General features: G+C 47.3%; 1 protein-coding gene across 3 annotated transcripts in view; it reads right to left on the reverse strand.

The window, feature by feature from the left end:
• Window positions 1-21,948, reverse strand: part of BDH1 (3-hydroxybutyrate dehydrogenase 1) — a 46,545-nt gene that overhangs the window by 16,080 nt on the left and 8,517 nt on the right. For 2 of the 3 annotated variants that reach the window (XM_024241218.3, XM_054553138.2), the window contains exons 2-4: window positions 20,096-20,221; window positions 7,246-7,318; window positions 6,166-6,276 (exon numbers count right to left, since the gene is read on the reverse strand). In XM_024241218.3, coding sequence (XP_024096986.3) covers window positions 6,166-6,276; window positions 7,246-7,318; window positions 20,096-20,178 — 267 coding nt within the window. In that variant the 5' untranslated portion in view covers window positions 20,179-20,221. The remainder of the gene's footprint in view (window positions 1-6,165; window positions 6,277-7,245; window positions 7,319-20,095; window positions 20,222-21,948) is intronic. The other variant, XM_024241219.3, reaches the window with a different exon arrangement.

Below are 21,948 nucleotides of genomic sequence, written 5' to 3' on the forward strand. Positions count from 1 at the left end.
GGAAGTAGGTGCTGGTGGAGGTTGTCTTTCTCACTGTTTTCTAGCCCCTCCCCCCCTCCTATTCTTAACTTCTGACCCTTCCAAGGTTGGATCCAGAGGCAGCAAATTAGGGGCAAGACTGTAGTCGTCTGAGGCTGGCTGATGTCTGCTGTTGCTGCCCCCTGAGACGGCAGGTGCACAAAAGCCAGCTCTTCCTTCTTGGGGTGCTTCTGTGGAGTCCACAAAGATTCTGCCATGGAGACCTCTGACCGCCACTCCAGAGGCAGGGCAGTGTGCCTCCCCCAGCCAGGCATCTGCTCCCTCAGCCCCTGGCCTCAGTGATGTACCCTCTTCTGGCTGGGGCCACATGGATCCTCCTAGCTAGCTCACTGGATGGTTACCCTTAAGGTGACTCCAAGCAGCTCTCTCCACTGTCCACACAGGGCCAGGCAACTGTTTCCTGCCCGGGTAGAAGGATAGCCCTCTCCCGACCAGCTCTCCATGCTCCGCTCCCAGATAAGCCACTCCTGTCTCAATCTCGGGCCTTTAGACTTCTTATGGTAGACATCAGCATCACATTCCGTGGCCTCCAGACTCCAGGGCACACACGCTAAGCCAAGAAGCTATCCAGGGAGTTCAAGAACTTGGAGAATCCAGAAGCTCTCCAAGGCATTCATATGAAGCCCACCTCGTTTTACTTGCCATCAGAGGGAAAATATCAACACACTGACAACTCTTTCCAGCCACTCAACCTCTTCTATCTCCATTTCTTATAATACTGAGGCAGCCAATGAGCTGATTCTGGCAGAAAGGTTTTAGTCTCTAGCATATATGTTCTGGTGGTTTAGCACCTCAGGGAAGAACATGAGGACACTCGACACATGTCATACATCAGCATCTTATCACACATGTTAGAAACACTTCAGAGAGGAGCGAGCCTGGGCACTGTGACGTTCACAGCATGGCCAGGAGGAGGAGCTAGCAAGCGAGATGGGGAAGAACCCTGAGAGCATGGAGTCAAGAAGCTAAGTGTTACGAGCAAGGGTGGTTTATTTGGTCAAAAGCTGCTGCTGGGTTGAGCATGATGTGGTCTGAGAAGTGGCCAATGGATTTGGGAAAATGGGGGCTGTTGATATCTTTGATAAAAGCTGGGTCAGAGGCACTCAGGGACCTTCCTGGTCTGGTCCTGCCTTCTTTTCCCAGCTCACCAGGGCACTGGGCTTTGGCGACCTCAAACTGTGCCTCATATGCCACTTGCCCCCGTTTCACAGGGAGCTCCCGTTCATCTTTCCAGATGGTGGTGAGACGCCACCTCTGATTAAGCCTTCCCTGTGCTGATACAAGATCTGCTCCCGTGCCCCTCACTTCACACTACTCCCCCCTCATTCTGCTTCAGCCACAGAAGCTTCATGCTGTTTCTCAGGCGCACCCTGCACACTCCCTCCTGGAGCTTTGTACTGCACTGTCCCCTCTTCCCCTGGATTTCTGTGACACTCCCTCCCGCACCTCCTTGGTTTCTGTGACACTCCCTCCCACACCTCCTTGGTTTCTGTGACACTCCCACCCGCACCTCCTTGGTTTCTGTGACACTCCCTCCCGCACCTCCTTGGTTTCTGTGACACTCCCTCCCGCACCTCCTTGGTTTCTGTGACACTCCCTCCCGCACCTCCTTTGGATGAGGGAGCTCCAATTTACCTTGTTGGTGTGATCTTTCCTCCCTCTTGAAAATGTGACACCCCATCCACCACATTCATGCTTCATCTTCTTTTCCTGCTTTATTTTTCTCTGTTTTTACCACCCCACAGAGAAGCAATTTACTTATCTTATTCCTTGCCTATCATCCCCCCTTGGAATATAAGCTCCGCAAGGGCAAGAACTTTTCACTGAGTTGTTATATGCTGTATCTCCAACAGGGAACACTGTCAGCTTATCTTAGGTGCTCAGTAAATATCTGCTGAATAAATAAACAAGTACATAAACAGCGTGACGGGGCAAGGCCTGATCCAGGTGGGTTGCACCCCCTCTGGGGGTGCTTTTCTGCAACAAGGAGCAGAGCCGTGGGGAGGTAATGCACACAGGGTGTGGTGGTGTGGGTCTGTGTGTATGAGTGAGTGAGTATTTGTGTGTGTGTGTGTGTGTGTGTATGTGCTGAAATGACCCAGGAGAGAGCGTGGAGCCAGTGACATAGGAGGTGGCAGACATCTGCTGGAGCTAAGTCCCTGAGTTGGCCAAAGGCAATGAGATATGAGATAAGAGGAACACTAATTCTGAACAAGAGCAGAGAGAGTGTTTAGGTACAGATGTAGCCAGAATCCATCGTGGAGCTAACACTACAGAATGGGGCTAGAAACAAATTCCCCCTTTCAACCCCCATGGTGCCTTATCCAAAGTCTCTGGTGGCGCTGACTGCTTTCTGACTTGCCTGACTGATCTCAGATAGCAGATGGAATGGGCCAAGAGGTAGATACCAACAGACATAACCTGCCAATGAGCTTGTCTGGTACTTTCTTCAAAATACCAGTCAATGAATTCTAGAATCACTGTTGCAGGAGTGGAAGGACCTAAGATCACCAGTCCAATCCTATTAGGGTAAGTAAGAGGAAACTGAGGCCCAGGGAGGGGACATGTTTGTCCCTTTCTGGGGTTAGTGGTCAATCTGGGACTAGAACCCAAGGCCCTTTTGAAGAGCCTTCTGTAGCATCGAGCAGCCTCTGCCCTGTGCTGTGGAATCTGAGTGTGGCTCCCTGTGTCACTGGACAAGCCAGCACAATGGCACAGAAGCCTAACATAGGACAAGGGACTTTACAACATTTTTATGGCATCACGGTTCTTGCTGGGACCTGCTGAGGTAGGTCCACATTCTGCAGAAGAATCCAGCACCAGGGATGCCACACCCACTCCCCAGAACCCTCCCCGACGGGTTCTCTCGAGCACTGTCAGGAGTGCGACAGCCTTTCAGGGGAGCAGTTTGGGGATTTGAACAAAACCTAAAACCTGCACACCTTTGCAACTTGCACTTTCACATCTACAAAATGTTCCTAAGAATCGCCAATGGAAGGAGGCAAAGACATACGTGCAAGATGGCTCACCAAGGCTTTGTTGATACCGGTTGAGCATCCCTAATCCAATAATCCCAAATCTGAAATGTTCCAAAATCTGAATTTTGAGTGCTGACATGATGCTCCAGGGAAATACTCATTGGAGCACTTTGGATTTTGGATTTTCGGATCAGAGATGCTGAGCAAGTATAATGCAAATATTCTAAAATCTGGAAAAATCCAAAATCCAAAACACATCTGGTCCCAAGCATTTCAGATAAGAGACACTCGACCTGTAATGGCAAAAGTCACAAATAATGTATACACCTGCATTTAAGCTGCCTTGGAGCAAGAGATTGGGAAGACTTCACTTTTTTACATAATATACTTCTGTATTATTTGAATTTATTATGAATATGTAGTATTACTTTCACAATTCAAAGAAGTAAATATTAAAAGGACAAACAATACCTTCTCTGATTCAGATGGAATGATGTTTAGAGCATGGCAATATAAATGATTTCTTGTACCGTTTATATTATTGAAATTTTACATTAGGTATCAAATATTACAAAGATATCAACATAGTATGGGAAATTTCTCCCCTGGGTTCCTACTGCCTTGAAAATAAAGAAAAATGTCTCACCCACTGAGCAGAGAAAGCAAGTTGTCCTGAATGCCCACTCTTCCCTTCGTCCTTCTTCTATAGCAGTAGAACACCTGACGTTTTAGGCCGGGTACATATTGTCTCAGAATACTCACTACATTTCCCAGCCTTCCTTGCAGCCAGGTAAGGCCACGTGACTAAGTTCTGGCCAAGAGAATGAGAGCACAGGTGATATCTGGGAAGCTTCTGGGTCATGTCCTTAAAGAACAGGGGTATGCACTCAGAAGAGAAATACAATAAAAACAACGCTGAGGTACATTTCCCACCTATCAGACTGGCAAAAACCAAAAGCTTGATGCATACTCTGTTGGTGAAATTGTGAGGAAATAGGCACTCATACACTCCTGGAGGAAATGTAAAATTACATGACCCCTAGGATGGAAAATTTGGGAATATCTTTAAAATACAATATATTTTATTTACACTCTGATCTAAGAGCAATCTCACTCCCAAGGAATTTACTCTAAAGATAACCAGGCTGACCAACATGGTGAAGCCCCCTCTCTACTAAAAATACAAAAATTAGCCAGATGTGGTGGTAGGCACCTATAATCCCAGCTACTTGGGAGGCTGAGGCAGGAGAATTGCTTGAACCCGGGAGGTGGAGGTTGCAGTGAGCTGACACTGGGCCATTGCACTCCAGCCTGGGCAACAAGAGCAAAACTCCATCTCAAAAAAAAGAAAAAAAAAGATAACCCCCCAATAATAACAAAAATCAATCAAAGTTATTCATTGTGGCATTATTTGTAATTGCAAAATATTGAAAACACCTAAATGCTCATTTACAGGAGATTTTGGTGAAGTAAATTATGATCCGCCCACTCAGTGGGGTGCTTCAAAGCTGTTAACAAAGTGAAAAAGATCTCTGTGAGGTCATACAAACTAATTTCCAAGATATACTGTTAATGTTTTAAAAAACCAAAGAGTATATGCAATATGCAAACACTTGTGTAACATGGAGGAAAATGAAAGAATGGAGTGGAACAGATAGGGGGTGAGGGAATAACGCTACTTTGATTTTACCTATTTGTATAATTTTTGACTTTACAGCCTTGTTAATGGTTTACATATTCAGAAATTAAATTACATCAACAAGAATCAACAACAAGGAAAACAGATCGCAAATAAATGGCATTATATTTCAAATAAATAATACAGTGATAAAGAAAAAACAAAAATTAATACAAGTAGCTTTTAAAAATAGTGCTTTGGGCCAGATGTGGTGGCTCACGCCTGTAATCCCAGCACTTTGGGAGGCCAAGGCAAGTGGATCACCTGAGGACAGGAGTTTGAGACCAGTCTGGCCAACATGGTGAAACCCCGTCTCTAATAAAAATACAAAAATTAGGTGGGCGTGGTGGCTCATGCCTGTAGTCCCAGCTACTTGGGAGGCTGAGGCAGGGGAATCACTTGAACCCGGGAGGCAGAGGTTGCAGTGAGCCGAGATTGCACCCACTGCACTCCAGCCTGGGAAACAAAGTGAGACTCTGTCTCAAAAACATAAATTAAATTAAAAAAATATATATATTTATATAGCATAGGCACACAACAGAATACCATTCAGCAATACAAAGGAACGAGCTACTGATGCATTCTGCAACATGGATGACTCTCAAAAACATTACACTAAGTGTTCAAGAAGCGTGGCACAAAAGGCCATGTATTGATTCCAAGTATGATTCCATGTAGATGAAAAGTCCAGAAAATGCAAACCTAAAGAAACAGAAATCAGTGGCTGCTCGGGGCTGGAGGTATATGTGGAGATTAACTGCCAATGGTCAAGAGAGAGACTTCTGAGTGGTGGACGTATTCTAAAGAGGATTGTGGTGGTGGGCGCACAACTCTCTAACTGGGGCACTGCCCACTGTTTGCTTTTGCAGTCTCAGGTCCCAGTGCTTCCCTTCATGCACCTTAAATTCTACTTAATGTGTCCCAGAGGAGCCTCATGCTTTCAAGCCTCTGCTCAGGCTATTCCTCCTGTCCGGCAGGTAACTCCTCCCAGTCTCCACCTATGGCAGCGTTATTTACTCGCTAGGGCCCAGAACAAATGTCACTTCCTCTGGCATGCCATCAGCAATCCCTTCCTCCTACACAGTCTTGCTGAACATTCTTGCACACCTCTGAGAATCTGCTTCACTCTAATTCTTCAGCTGTGTCTACGCATGGCTGTCTCCTCACCACTCGACAGGGAGCAACTTCAGGGCAGGGACAAGGTCTCATTCTTCTACTGCACCTAGCAAAGTGTCAGGTACATCACAGCATTTGACAAATGATGGATAGATGAGAGGATGGATGGATGGATGGATGCATGGCTGATGGATGGACAAAGCTATGAAGAACAAGTGGGACTAAAGCCAATGGAAAATGGACAGGCTGGTTTAAGCAAAGGTGAGCCAGTTGTTAGGAAAGCAATTTTTAAAAGACTAAAAAACAATGCCTACGTGTAAAAGACAATGGTGAAGAAGGTAACTCGTCTCTTACCTTCATCAAGCAGCCAGCAAACACAAGGAAGCCTTTTGAATGCAGATGCTTGGCCAATGAGAACCCAAATCCAGAGTCACAGCCTGTGACCAGGACAGCTTTGCTGCCAACCTGTTTTACAAGGTCAGATTCCATGTTAGGAACCGGGGGTACAGGGGCAAAGTGACCAGGCGTCTCCACCCTCTGTGCAGTGAGAGTTAGTGCTTCCTGAGTGGCCTAAGCCTGGCCCTCCCTACCTTGTTCTTGCTGTCTGGAGAAGCACCATGGTATAGTGGAAAGGCCAGGTTCTAACCCAGACTCTGCCACCAACCAGCAGTGTTGCTTGGGAAAATTACTTCTGCCCTCAGGATCTCATCTACAATCCCCCATGCTACATGTGAGAAACAGAGGTCTTTTTTAAATGCTCAATGTAGCTAGTGATAGAGCTGGAACTGAAACCAGGGCTGAGAGGTTGAGAGATTCCAGAGTCTAAACTCTTCTTTTTTTTTGAGATGGAGTTTGGCTCTTGTTGCCCAGGCTGGAGGGTAATGGCCGATCTCGGCTCACCGCAAAATCTTCACCTTCCGGGTTCAAGCAATTCTCCTGCCTCAGCCTCCCAAGTAGCTGGGATTACAGGCACGCACCACCACGCCCGGCTAATTTTGTATTTTTAGTAGAGATGGGGTTTCTACATGTTGGCCGGGCTGGTCTCGAACTCCCTACCTTAGGTGATCCACCCACCTCGGCCTCCAGGTGCTGGGATTACAGGCGTGAGCCACCGCGCTGGGCCTCCGGAGTCTAAACTCTTAACCCCTAACTTGCTGCGTGGGGCTGGGAGTTCTGGCTTCCCACTAGGCCTCCAGTGATACCTTCCTGGCTGGGAGGGGCTGGAGTGCCTCATTACTGCATCCTCCCCACATGGATGGGGGTGTGTGAGCTCATTACTGACGACGGGCTTTGGGGGAGGGTTAAGTGAGAAAGTGGCTCTAAGTGTCCTGGAAACACTAAGGCCCCACTCTGAGGGTAGCTCAGGGCCCAGGGGGCCAGAAGAAACGGTTCTGACCATCCAACTGGCTCCCAGGTAGCTGGGCTTCCACTCACCGGCTCCACCGCACCAGCGTAAGTCCGATGGCCAATCGGGATAAAGTAAGTAGAACCAAGCAATAGTGGGCGTCTGCAAGAGAAAAGGAAGCCGTGAGTACAAGGACAGACTAGACAGACCCTCAGCCACACTGGCCTAAAGCAGCGCTGGGTGTCTCTCCAGCCCCGGCTCCTGGAGACAGCTTGCTGGTACAACCGAGTAAGAGGCCCTCTTTCCACCAGGGTTGCTGGCTGATAGAAAGTGAGCCAGCATTTGCTATGGCTATGTTTGCCACTGTCCAGGAAGAGCCTTCCTGAGAATAAAGCCAATTTTGAAGCTACTTTTGTTGGGCAGGCTCTGCTAAACCCTGGCCATCCAGTGTTCCACTCCAATAAAGTTCCATTTTCTGCTTTCCAAGATGACATAGATAGGTAATGTTTCAAGCTAATTCAAGTGTGAACTATCCTTGCAGTGGTATAGCTTTGTTAAAGCCTTCTGCAATTTCGATGTCTTAATCCCCAGTAGGCTAAGCTTCCTGATAGTTATTTCAATCATGCTTTTTATTTTGAAATAATTGTAGATTCACATGCAATTAAGAAATAATACAGAGAGATGCCAGGTCTTACCTAATTTCCCCTAAGGGTAGCATCTTACAAAACTGTATTACCATATCACAACCAGGATACTGACACGGATACAATAAAAATACAGAAATTTCCATCACCACAAGGATCCTTCTTGTTACCCTTTTATAGCCACACCTACTTTCTTCCCACCCCACTCCATCTTTAACCACAAATCTGTTCCCCATCTCTATAATTTTAGCATTTCAAGAATGTTATGTAAATGGAATCATACAGTATGTATCCTTCAGGAGCTGGCTTTTTTCATTCAACATAATTCTCTGGAGATTCATCCAGATTTTTATGTATCAATAATTTGCTCCTTTTCATTGCTAGGTAGTGCTCCATGACACAGGGGTATGACAATTTGCTTAACTATTTACCTACTGAAGGACAGCTGAGTTGTTTCCTGTTTGGGCATATTATGAATAAAGCTGCTTGAACATTCCTATAGAGGTTTTTGCGCAAACGTTGAGTTTTCATTTCTCTTGGGTAGATGCCCGGGGTGTAACTGCTGGGTCATATGGTAGTTGCAGGTTTAGTTTTTTAAGAAACTGACAAACTGTTTATGAAAGTGGCTATAGCATGCTATATCCCCAGTGGCAGTGTCTGAGCAACCCAGTTTCCCCACATCCTTGCCGGCATTTGGTGGTGTCACTATTTTCTAGTTTAGCCATGCTGAAAACTGTATCATGATATTTCGCTGTGTTTTAATCTGCATTTCTCTAATGGCTAATGATGTTGAACATCTTTTCATGTTTATTTGTCACCTGTCTTAGTCTGTTTGGGCTGCTATAACAAAATACCACAGACTGGGTGGCTTATAAACAACAGAATTGTATTCCTTACAGTTCTGGAAGCTGGGAAATTGAAGTGCAAAGTGCCAGCAGACTGTGTTTGGTGAGGGCCCACTTTCTTCATAGACAGATGTCTTCTCACTGTAACCTCACATGGCAAAGGTCTCTTTTATAAAGACACTAATCCCATCCATGAGGGCTCCACCTTCATGACCTAATCACCTCCCAGGGCCCCTGCCTCCTAGTACCAATACCTTGGGGGTTAGGATTTCAACACAGGAATTTGAGGAGAATGCAAACATTCAGACCATAGCACCGTGTGTTTGGTAAAATGTCTCTTCATGTCTTTTGCCCATATTCTATTGAATTGTTCGTTCTTCTACCCCGTTTAATGTTGAGAATTATTCAGATGTCCTAGGTGCTAGTCCTTGGTTACATATGTGGTAGGCAAAATTTTTCTCCTAGTCTATAACGTGCCTTTTTATCCTCTGTAGCAGGGTCTGCTGCAGGGGCAAAAGTGTTTCACTTGGACTGGGAATCAGGAAACCAAGGGTTGTAACCCAGACTCTGCCACCAAACAACAATGTTGCTTAGAGAAATTACTCTGCCTTCAGGATCTCAGTGTCCTCGTCTACAATCACCCATGCACCACGTGGGACAACAGAGGAAATTTCAATGCCCAATGTAGTTAGTGATAGAGCTAACTAGTGAAACCAGGGCTGAGAGAGTCCAGTCTAAACTCTTAACCCCTAAATAAAGTCTAATATTTTCCTCTTATGGGGCATGCTTTTGGTGTCAAGTCTCAGAGCTCTTTGCTCCAAGGACCCAAAGATTTTCTTCTATGTTCTTTTCTAAAAGTTTTATAGTTTTGACTGGGACAGTGGCTCGTGCCTGTAATCCCAGCGCTTTGGGAGGCTGAGGTGGGCAGATTGCTTGAGCTCAGGAGTTCGAGAACAGCCCGGGCAACATGGTGAAACCCCATCTCTACAAAAAATACGAAAATTAGTCAGGCGTGGTGGCTCACGCCTGTAAGTCCCAGCTACTTGGAAGGCTGAGGCAGGAAGATCAACTGAGCCCAGGAGGCGGAGGTTGCAATGAGCTGAGATCATGCCACTGCACTCCAGCCTGGGGGACAGATGGAGACCCTGTCTCAAAAAAAAAAAAAAGTTTTATAGTTTTATGTTTTACATCTTAAGTCTATGATCCATTAATTTTTGTATAAGACGTCAGACTTAGGTCTAAGTTTTGTGTCCATTTGCTCCAGCGCCATTTTTTGAAAACGTTATCTTTCCTCCATTAAATTGCTTTTGCACTTTTGTCAAAAATTGGTTGGGCATATTTGGGTGGGCCTATTTCTGGATTTTCTATTCTGATTCATTGATATATGTGCTGCTACTTTTTCTTCTTCAAAATTCTTTTAGCTATTCTATTTCCTTTGCCTTTCCATATAAATTTTAGAGTAATCTTGTCTTCATCTATAAAAAATATGACTGGGATTTTTATAGAAAGTGTACTAAACCTGTATATCAATTTGGGGAAAGTTGGCATCTTTACTTTGTTGAGTCTTCCAATTCCTGAGTACAGTGTGGGGTTTCCATTTACACAGATCTTTGATTTCTTTCATCAGTGTTGTGTCGTTTTCAGCATTTAAATCATACATGCAGCTGGGCATAGTGGGTCATCCCTGTAATCCCAGCACTTTGGGAGGCCGAGGTGGGTGGATCAACTGAGGTCAGGAGTTCAAGACCAGCCTGGCCGACATGGTGAAACCCTGACTCTACTAAAAATACAAAAAACCAGCCGGGCGTGGTGAGAGGGTGCCTGTAATCCCAGCTCCTCGGGAGGCTGAGGCAGAAGAATCACTTGAACCCAGGAGGCGGAGGTCAAAGTGAGCCAAGATCGCACCATTGCACTGCAGCGTGAGCAAGAGTGAAGCTCTGTCTCAAAAAAACCCAACCAAACAAACAAAACAAAACAAAAAACAAATCCTACACATGCTTTGTTACGTGTAACATGTTTGTTACATCTATTTCTCTCTTTTTTTGAGCAACTACAAATGGTATTGTTTTGTTTTATTTTATTTCATTTTATTTTATTTTTTGAGACGGGGTCTCACTCTGTTGCCTAGGCTGGAGTGCAGTAGCATGATCTCGGCTCACTGCAACCTCTGCCTGCCACACTCAAGCAATCTTCCCACCTCAGCCTCCCCAGTAGCTGGGACTACAGGCATGCACCACCAGGCTCAGCTAATTTTTGTATTTTTTGCAGAGACAGGGTCTCACCATGTTGCCCAGGCTGATCTTGAACTCCTGGACTCAAGTGATCCTCCCACCTCATCCTCCCAAAGTGCTGGGATTACAGGCATGAACTACCACATCTGGTCGAAACTGTATTGTTTTAAAATTTGATATCCATATGTTCATTGCTAGTATATAGAAATGCAATTGATTTTTGTGTGTTATCTTGTATCCTGTAACCCTGCTAAACTTACTTATTAGTTCTGGGAGTTTTGTGGATGCCTTGGGATCTTCTATGTACACAATCATGTAATCTGCAAATAGGGAGCCTTATTCCTTCTTTTCCAATCTATATGACTTTTATTTACATTTCTTACCTTATTGCACTGGCTAGAAATTACAGCACTATGTTGGATAAGTGGTGAGAATTAATATCCTTGGTTTGTTCCCCATCTTAGGGACAAAGCATTCAGTCTCACCCTTAAGTATGTTAGCTGAAGGCTTATGGTGCATACCCTTTATCAAGTTCAGGAAATTCCCCCTCTATGTCTATTTTTCCTGAGATTTTTAAAATCGTAAATGTGGGCTAAATTTTGCATCTTCTGCATTGGTAGAGAGAATCATGTAAGTTTTCTTCTTTTAGTTCATTAATTTGGTGGATGAGATCAATTTTCAAATAATGAACCATCCTTATACCCCTGGAACAAACCCACTTGTTCTGTCGTACTGCGCTGGTCATTTGGCTAGAGAGAGCAAATTTTTGTTGGGGCTTTTTGCATCTGAGCTTACTGGTATTTCTGGATTGCCAGCTGCTTCAATTCCAAGTCTGGGACATAAGAAACAAAAAGAAAACCTAGAGAACTCATCACTGTGTCATTTCTTGGGTCCTGAGGTCCTTAGCTGGTCTGCCTTCTTCTCTCTGCCTTTTAAGAGGCTTTTTATATATTACTTACTAAATTATTTATAATTTATGTAATATCCAGGGTTTTTAGTTGTACTTGACAGAAAGAATAGAGAAAAGTACATCTACTCCATCTTCCCAGAAGCGGAGGTCCTGTTAGTTTTTAAATGATTAACCCAGAAATGACAAGTGGAGGAGGTAGAGGTGAATGAGCAGGTGGTAACGGGGGAAAACAGATGGGAGATAGACTTACCTTTTCTGTATACCATTTGACACCATTCAAATTTTGCTTTTTGTTTTGTTTTGTTTTGTTTTTGAAACAGAGTTTCACTCTTGTTGCCCAGGCTGGAGTGCAGTGGCACGATCTCAGCTCACTGCAACCTCTGCCTCCTGGGTTCAAGCAATTCTCCTGCCTCAGCCTCTTGAGTAGCTGGGACTACAGGCTTGCGCCACCATGCCCGGCCAATTTTTGTATTTTTAGTAGAGACGGGGTTTCACCATGTTGGCCACGCTGGTCTCGAACTCCTGACCTCAGGTGATCCGCCTGCTTCGGCCTCCCAAAGTGCTGGGATTACAGGCATGAGCCACAGCGCCCGGCCTGCCATTCAAATTTTGTACCATGTAAATATATTACCTATTAAACATATTAAGTTTTTAAAAAATTATTATAATATGTTCTTAAAGAATGTTAAATTCACTAGACAGAAATGAAGGCTCACTAGGAAAACCTGCCAAAGTAACCCCCTGTCCTTTTGTACTGCCACAGAGGAGCCTGGATTTTCAGTCCTTGTGCATGGATGGTCTCCAGTGAGCAGGACAGTGTGGTTGCTACACCCAAAGCTCGTGAATGACTCTATCCAAAGAGCATCACACTGTTTTCCCATGACCCCCAGCATTGCTCTGCAGAAAGAATGAGAAGGTGTCATTGAAACCACCATTGCAAAACACTGAAACAGTGAAAGAGAGCTGACCTAACCAACTCCATCTTACTTCTAACCTCCAAGCTGTCCTTGTTCATTCCTGGCTGTGGGCTGAGCTAGCTTTGGGAGGAACTTAGTTTATAGTTTATAGTTTTGTTTTATTTTTTTGAGATGGAGTTTCACTCTTGTCACCCAGGCTAGAGTGCAGTGGTACGATCTTGGCTCGCCGCAACCTGGGTTCAAGCAATTCTCCTGCTTCAGCTTCCCAAGTGCTTGGGATTACAGGCACCTGCCACCACGCCCGGCTAATTTTTGTATTTTCAGTAGAGACGGGGTTTCACCATGTTGGCCAGGCTGGTCTCGAACTCCTGACCTCAGGTGATCCGCCCACCTCAGCCTCCCAAAGTGCTGGGATTACAGGCGTGAGCCACCGCGCCCAGCCTATAGTTTATAGTTTAAAACAAAGATGGCAGCCCTCTCCCAAAACAAACCTCCTTCTTGCCTGGGGATCAGACTGTCTTTGTAGGACTAACAAATTAGGCACCAGATTACAAATTATAAACCATAATTTATAGTCATGCAGCTGGAAGCTACACGATTCTGACCCTCCCTGAACTGCTCCTAAGATCAGCGCTTGGGATATTTTGCAGACCCTGCACTTGATGGATCAGCTGGCACGCCCCCAGATGGATAAACTGGCTCATCAGATCTTGTGGCCCCGACCCAGGAACTGACTCAGCGCAAGAAGACAGCTTCAATTTCCCACGATTTCCTCTCCGGCCCAACCAATCAACACTCTCTCACTGGCCTTCCCCCACCCACCAAATTATCCTTAAAAACTCTTGATTCCTGAATGTTTGGAGAGACTGATTTGAGTAATAATAAAACTCTGGTCTCTTGCACAGCCGGCTCTGCGTGAATTACTCTTTGTCTACTGCAATTCCTCTGTCTGGATAAACCGGTTCTGTCTAGGCAGCGAGCAAGGTGAATCCACTGGGCAGTTACATCCCTAGTGGAACTAGATGATTTGTTCCTGTCTCCTTAAGGGCCACACCCTTAGCACTTTTTTGTTTTAGACAGCGTCTCTCTCTTTCACCCAGACTAGAGTGCTGTGGCACAACCTCGATTCACTGCAACCTCCACCTCCCAGGTTCAAGCAATTCTCGTGCCTTTGGCTCCCAAGTAGCTGGGATTATAGGCATGGTCCACCATGCCCTGCTAATTTTTGTGTTTTCAGTAGAGATGGGGTTTCACCATGTTGGCCAGGCTGGTCTCGAACTCCTGGCCTCAAGTGATCCACCTGCCTCTGCCTCCCAAAGTGCTGGGATTACAGGTGTGAGCCACTGTGCCCACCCTACCTGACATTTTTAAAAGTAACAAAAAGGCTGTGGCCGGGAGTGGTGGCTCACACCTGTAATCCCAGCACTTTGGGAGGCCGAGGCGGGCAGACACTTGAGGCCAGGAGTTTGAGACCAGCCTGGCCAACATGGTGAAACCGCATCTCTACTAAAAATACAAAAATTAGCAGGGCGTGGTGGCACACGCCTATAATCCCAGCTACTCAGGAGGCTGAGGCAGGAGAATCATTTGAGCCCGGGAAGCAGAGGTTGCAGTGAGCCAAGATTGTGCCACTGTACTGCAGCCTGGGTGAGAGTGAGACCTGTCTTAAAACAAAAACAAAACAAAACAAAACAAGTAACAAAAAGGTCTAGGCAAGAGAGCTTATTTCAGATTGACTTGCTGCCCGTCTTTCTCTAAACTGTCTCTCCATTGTCAAATATACTCAGACCTGAACTTGACTGACTCTGGGTGTATTATACCAGGCTCTACCATTCACACCCAACAGTCAATGGCGCATTTCTACTCTTCCAGAGAGCAGAAGGTTCTATCTCGACTCACCTGCCCCCCCACGGCAATACCCTGACAAGGTGGGTAAGGTGGGGCTATGAATACTCCTGGGCGGGCAGCTCCAGCTAGCATGAGAGTGCCTCCTGAGCACTGCTGGACTTCTCGGCCTTTCCTTCTTGGCCACTGCTGGGATTGCCTCATCCTACGCTAATTCCTCTTCCCTCACTTTGCAGCTCTTACAGTCGCTGTGGGATCCCCATCTTAGGGCTGCTTCTCAATTTGAAGGGGTCTTGGGCCCAGGAAGACCTTACTGCCTCAGCTCTCAAAAGTTAGTTAACAAGCACTTGGGGAGCTTGTTAAAATGCAAACTCCCAGGCCCCTCCCATTGACATTCTGATTCAGTAGAAAGGGGTGGCCCCAGAAATCTGCCTATGTCATTCACCTCAGGGGATTCCAGTACAACAGGTCCTGGGGGAAGAACTGGTTCATCTAGGTCCACAGCAGTTATTCTCTGGGCCCCTGTTTATTAGAATCACTTGGAAATATGATCATGGTCGTGTGGTTATATTATTAAAACGAGTTCTTATCATTTAGAGATAAATACTAAAATATTTGCAAATGAAATACCACGTCCAGGAATTGCTTCGAAAAATAATCTAGTATGGGGAGGGGGAGGAAAATGGAGACGTAGCTGAAACAAGATTAGCCATGTGCTGATAATTATGGAAACCCAGGTGACAGGTACACCAGGGATCAATATACAGCTTTCTACTTTTGCATATGTTTGAGATTCTCCACAGAATGATTTTTTTTTCTTTTTAATCACAGGGAAGTTCTTTAAAGTATTCCTTTGCCTAGCCTCACTCCTGACCCAGGGGTGAGGCACAGCTACTTTTTCCCTCACTGTTCTTTAGGTGATTCTAACCCGTAACCAAAGTTCAATACCACTGCCCTACAGGAAAAGAAAAACAAAGACCCATCCCCAGGGGGTTCCCCTTTGAGCCTCATGAATGCCAAAGCCCCAACATCCCTGTGAACAGCTGGAGGCCACAGCCCAGCTGAGCTGTGATAGACACTGCTCTTTGCCTGCCAGCAGCCGTTCTTCTCATCTGCCTCACTAACAAGAATCTGGATTTTGTCCGGGGACAGCAGTGCGCCCAACGCTTTCCAGACTACCACCCACCCAGTGGTCACGTGACCTGCCTCTGGCCAATAGGCTGCAAGCGGAGGTCGACCACGATCGCTGAGTTTTTGCTTTCCCGATGCAGGTGCGTTGCTTCTTCCTGCCTGGACTGAGGCTGGAGGTGGAGGACTATCACCGTATCCTGGGATCCTGAGCTGGCTTCAGAATAACACAGCAGAAAAAAACAAGGAGCCTGGGCTCCCCAAAGCCACAATGGCCCTGGACTTCTAGGGGTTCCTGCTACTCTTAGTGTGAGGCAATCCCAGCTCATACACTGGTCTCCCAGGGCTAAGAATGCCCATGAGGCGTTAGGCCCAAAACCAGCACATAAAATAGTGTGTATTTCCCTGGAGGGTCTCCTCTGCCCAGGAGGGTCCTGCAGTAACAGCAAGCTGCTGGCCAACCAAGCCACTAACACCAACAGCTATGCCGGTCTCAGTCTCTCGGGAGGCACAAGTTAAGCTCAAGATGGTCAACACGCTTTCTTTCTTTCTCAACACGCTTTCTTTCTTTCTTTCTTTTTTTTTTTTTTGGGGACGGAGTTTTGCTCTTGTTGCCCAGGCTGGAGTGAAATGGCACGATCTCGGCTCACCACAACCTCGCCTCCCGGGTTCAAGCGATTCTCCCGCCTCAGCCTCCCAAGTAGCTGGGATTACAGGCATGCCACACCACGCCCAGCTAATTCTGTATTTTTATTAGAGACGGGGTTTCTCCATGTTGGACAGGTTGGTCTCAAACTCCCGACCTCAGGTGATCCGCCCGCCTCAGCCTCCCAAAGTGCTGGGATTACAGGCGTGAGCCACCGCGCCCCACTGGTCAACACACTTTCTGAAGGGAGAACCCAAAGGGGTGGCTGTGAGATTTAGAAGACGAGAGCTTCCTGATTTTTGCCCTAACCCAGGAACAGAATAAGAGAGGGAGGAAGAGGTGCAGTCTGGCACCTCCCCAAGGCCCTGTGGAAGAGCCTGCTGTCCTCAGAGCCCTGGCCATCCCGGCCGCATTTGAGAGCACTCCCTATGCTGGCCAGGGCGTTCATTCTGGCTTCTTCTCTATCTTACCAGTCTGTGTGTATGTGCCTTTTATTGTCCCCATCAGGAATCAGCAATAACCAGTAACCCAGCTTTCTGCTGAGAGAAGCCATGAGTCCATTTGAATCTAACAAGACGGGGCTTAGGAGGAACACACATCAGTGGCACAGGTGCAGCTCGGGAGAAATATGGCCTCACGGCAGCATCTGTGAAAAAAATTTAGCCTGTTTGACCATGAATCACGCATGTGATGTGGCGGCCAAAAGAAGCTATGTGAGCCTAGGCTGGACAGGAAAGAAACTAGGATAGGGGAGGCAAGAGCCCTTCTCCACTCTGCCTGGGTCAGGCCACCCCGGGAGCATTATGTGCTGCACCTGGCCTGGCAGAGCTGAGCAATGGTGACCACAGCCCAGGAGGCAGGGTCCTAGATGTGAGCAAGGCACCTGCCCCAGGGATGCCAGAGTCTTGTGGCAAAGCCGGAAATCTGAGAAATCTGAAATCGGAGGGCCATGGGGAGCCAGTAAGCACAGCAGGTTGTCAGGTGTTGGGGTTGGGGGCCTTATCCAGCCACTCCTGGGAAGGTTTTCATCTGGACAGAGCCATGTGTACTGGGTGACGCCTGCTCTGGGCATGTCAACAGTGGTGGGTGTTTTGTTCAGGCACCACATCTTAAGAAGGAGCACAGGCAAAGTACAGATCATTCACGGGGGAGACCTGGATGATAGTGGGGAAACCATGAGAGATAAACAAGGAAAAACCTTGTGGGTGGAATAAGAGTAGGCAAGTGGGTGGGTATCGAGGTGGCACAGTGCCCCTGGGGAGAAGGGAATAACTCGTTCAGTGTGAATGCAGGGGCAGACCCAAAAACAAGGAGTGGCATTAACAGGAGAAAAGATTTCTTCTCAATAAGGAGATGTCCAAACACAGAAGGCCTGCTATGAGAGGTACTAACCTCTCCATCACTGGACATATTCAAACAGAGGCGATAAAGTCACTTGGTAAGGATGCTATCAGCAAGATTCACTCACAGGTGGAGACTGGAGTATGAGGCCCTTTCCAACTGAGACTCAAGCAAAATGATCAGGCCAAAGTTTTCCCTTTGAGGGACTGTGGGATCCTAGGCATGGCGATTACCCACCATGCCAGCCTCCTTCTGTACCTGGGTCCCCCTCCACACTGCCCACGCCTTCACCCTATGACATTGACTCTACTCTGACAGCTCTGTGGCTGCCACCCACCACCCAGGCCCCTAAACCTAATCAAGTTACTTCTTGGTCCATCCAGAAGATTCCGAATTCCCTTTGACAACCTTTCTTTCCCCTCAAGTAAGACAGGAGCTTGACTAATGCCTCACTTTCCTTAAATTTGAGAACAAAACCTTTGTAAAAGTATTTTAACTTCCTGTGGGATTATCTTCTCCTCTATAAAAAAACTCCAGAAATCTCTAAAAGCCATATTGGAGACAGATCTTGCCATCTTTATGAATCACTCACTGAAAAAACAATTGCAGCAAGTCACCTTCTTTCAAAAGCCCTTCAACAAGCCCAGCCCCGTCCCCGCTCTGATGGCAGGGGCCTCCTCCGTCCCCGCTCTGATGGCAGGGGCCTCCTGCCGCCTGTGCCAATGGGGCATTCTAAACTCTTCTCACACGGGGTCCTCAGGTAGGTGGAGCCCCAGCTCCAAGCCCCGCCTCTGTATCTCTCAGAAATAAATTCAAGCAAATGCTGCTAAAAGCCGGGCCGGGCGCAGTGAATCCCAGCACTTTGGGAGGCCGAGGCAGGCAGATCACTTGAAGTCAGGAGTTCAAGACCAGCCTGGCCAACATGGCAAAACCCCATCTCTACTAAAAATACAAAAAATTAGCCGGGTGTGGTGGCACATGCCTGTAGTCCCAGCTACTTGGGAGGCTGAGGCGGGATAATTGCTTGAACCCAGGAGGCAGAGGTTGCTCTGAGCCAAGAGGTTGCCACATTGCCTGGGCAACAGAGTCTCGGTCTAAATGCATGTTCTTTTAAACATATTATTGGCATAGAAATATCAGTGTTCTAGCTCCTGGGACTTTGAATTTAACCTAATCTTCAATTTCACTCCCCTCAAATATAACAGAAAGAAAAAGGCATTTCTTTTTTTTTCCTTGCTCAGACTGCAAAAGAGTAAAATGTGGCAGCAGAGCCCACTGAATTCCCTGGGAAAAGGCAATTCCAGAAGCTCTCAAAGAAGAACAGCTGCTTTTCTAATCTGTACTTATATAATGCTTCCTTGAAATCACACAAACGATTCAGTGAAGTCTTGGGACATTTCAGTTAACTGATTTCATGCGTAAAGTTTTAAAAGAGCAGTTATCCAGGTGGCTAAAGTAATGAGCCACATAAAATAATGTACCTCCTGGCACAATGGGCTGAGAAAAGCACCGCTTCACTGCCGCGGGCGTCTCGCCACACAAACCCAAACTGAGAGACATTGTACAACACAACCAGCCAGAGTGTCAAGGTCGTGAGCAAAAAAGACTGAAGACCTGTCCCCGGCAGGAAGAAACTAAAAACACATGACACCTCCGTGCCATGTGGGATTTGGGATTCGATCCTGGACCAGAAAAAGGTCCATCAGCAGCCACTTGGCAACAATGGAATAAGGTCTGTAGACTAGTTAATAGTATTCTATCAATGGTAATTTCCTGATTTTGATCATTGCAGTACGGTTTTGCAAGATGTTAACATTTAGGGAAGTTAGCTGAAGGAGATCCAGAAACCCTTTCCAAAGATTTTTGCAACTTTTGTATAAGTCTAAAGTTATTTCAAAATAAAAAGGGTTTTAAGAAGTGGTTATGGCCGGGCACAGTGGCTCATGCCTGTAATCCTAGCGCTTTGGGAGGCCGAGGCGGGTGGATCACCTGAGGTCAGGAGTTCAAGACCAGCCTGGCCAACCTGGTGAAACCCCGTCTCTACTAAAAATACAAAAATTAGCTGGGCATGGTGGCAGGCGCCTGTAATCCCAGCTACTCAGGAGGCTGAGGTGGGAGAATCACTTGAACCCAGGAGGCGGAGGTGGCAGTGAGCCAAGATCACGCCACTGCACTCCAGCCTGGCAACAGAGTGAGACTCCGTCAAAAAGAAAAAAAAAATAAGCGGTTATGAAAGATATTCCTTTTTGCCCTGTGTGCCCTGGGAAAATGTCTTCCCAGGACACCTCTGAGTTTCCTCTGCTGGGAGACATAGGTATTGAGAGACATCTCTGAGAATCAGGCCTCATCACCTCCTACACCGTCCATGTGTGAAAACCTCTGCCTGCTCGGAAAGTGTCCCCTCGAGGCCACCACCACCTCTAGTTGCTTACCTTGCTCCATTTTCTCTATCACAGGCACTTAGGGTTTTTCCCGGGAGCCGTGACAGGGGTCTGGAGAGGCGGGTGGCCAGCATGGTAGCAACGGGTGTTAGAATGGCCCAGTTCCTCCTGGGGGTTCTGAAACACAAACGCACCCTCAGCATTACTTTGTTGCCTTCGGGGCTTTAATCAGGAGCAGTCATGTTTCTTTCAGGTTGTGAAAGTCAAACTGGGCTGCATCTGTTCCACCCAGCTCCAGTGCTGGTACCACCAGGCAGTCCACTCTGCTTCCTCTCTCAAGCTGCAGCTTCACGATGGAAAGAGTCAGGAGCCAGGGTGCCTGGAAGCCTGGGTTCTGGCTCTAGCTGTGCCACCAAATGCACTGGGCAACCCTGGGCAAGTCATCACCCATTCATAACGTGAGCAGGTTGGCCCAGATCAGTGATCCTCAAACCCGCCAACCGCTGGGAGACTCGGGGACCTAACCCCTCAGGGATTCTGACTCGGTAAGTCCTATTCCTCTAACCTGCTGAAACACCCACCTGTGGTGCCCCAGGGCATCAGCCTTCATTCCTGAGGTGCCCACCTGCCCCTGCAGGCAGCTTGTCCTCATGCCACATAGCATCTGACTCAGCTGTCCACCTCTTTCCCCCATCCCAACAAACAGGGGGCTCTGGCTCTGAGGCTGAATTAATCAGTAATTCATTATAGCATAGAGTTTGGAGCTGCCAAATAAGAGACTCTTGTAATTAACAGACACACACACACACACACACACACACCCTCTCCCCTCCCTCCTCATTTGAGGTTAAAGCAACCTTATCGCAACAAGAATCTCTTGGGAACACCTTAAGGCTGCCAGGCACCACGACTCTTCAGCATTATTGACTGCTGATCAGCACGGGCAGGCATTGCCCTCCTGTTCTGTTAATAGTTATTCCTCCAGGCCTAAGGGAAGGAAGGCGGGCTGGTAAATGGGTTCCAGCCTCTCCTTTGCCTACCTGGCTGTAGTCTGTCATACTGTTCCCGGTAATAAGGTGCTGCCTGGGAGGCTCCTCCCCTGCCTGTTTGCTGCCACCCCAAACCTTACTGATAACCAGCCACCTGGGCCCAGAGGTCAGCAGTGCTAACTGAGCAACCACTGCCATGCACTCTGCTGGAAGCAGGTGGAGGCATTTAATCTGTTTAATCCTCAGGAAAGGAAAGCAGGCAGAAATCTCTCTGGTGTTACCTTTCCAGAACTACAGTAAACTCTCGCTTGTACTCCTGCCCCTATTTGCCACACCCCATTCTCAGCACAGCAGCCCAAGAAACCTTTTTAACACCAGTCAAGCTATGCGACTTCCGTGTTTAAAGCCAACTTTCCATGCCCGCGGGGGCTGGCCTCTCCCTCCCTGGAGGCCCCTAGCTCACTGGGGCCTCCATATCAACCTGGAATCTTGGAGACATTTTTCAATGCTAGAAACACTTGGGCTTTCTCTCAAGGGCCCTCTCCACTGTCAAGGTATAACACAGGGAAAGCATTCTCACTCCAGAAAAAAAGAAAACAGTGTGCGCATCCTTCCTCACTGCTGGGCTCGCTGTGTTCCATCCTGACATGACCATCTTGCAGAGGTCATAGCTGGGGCTTTCCTGTGAGGCAGCAGCAGAGGCTCCCCTCAAAGGGGCAGGCATTCCCAGTACTAACATTCTCAGCAGAGGCAGGGCATCCGCAGCAAACCGGGCCACCCTCCTCTTTGCTCGCTGCGCCGTAGCCACCACTGACTTTGAGAACTCCTTGCCTATGCGAGGGTGTTCCTGCCTCAGAGTACTGGCTCCTGCTCTGCTCTCATTTTGGATGCTGAGTCCTCTGACTCCCTCACCAA

This window comes from Pongo abelii, chromosome 2, assembly GCF_028885655.2.
Source record: "Pongo abelii isolate AG06213 chromosome 2, NHGRI_mPonAbe1-v2.0_pri, whole genome shotgun sequence".
NCBI classification, from domain to species: Eukaryota; Metazoa; Chordata; class Mammalia; order Primates; family Hominidae; genus Pongo; species Pongo abelii.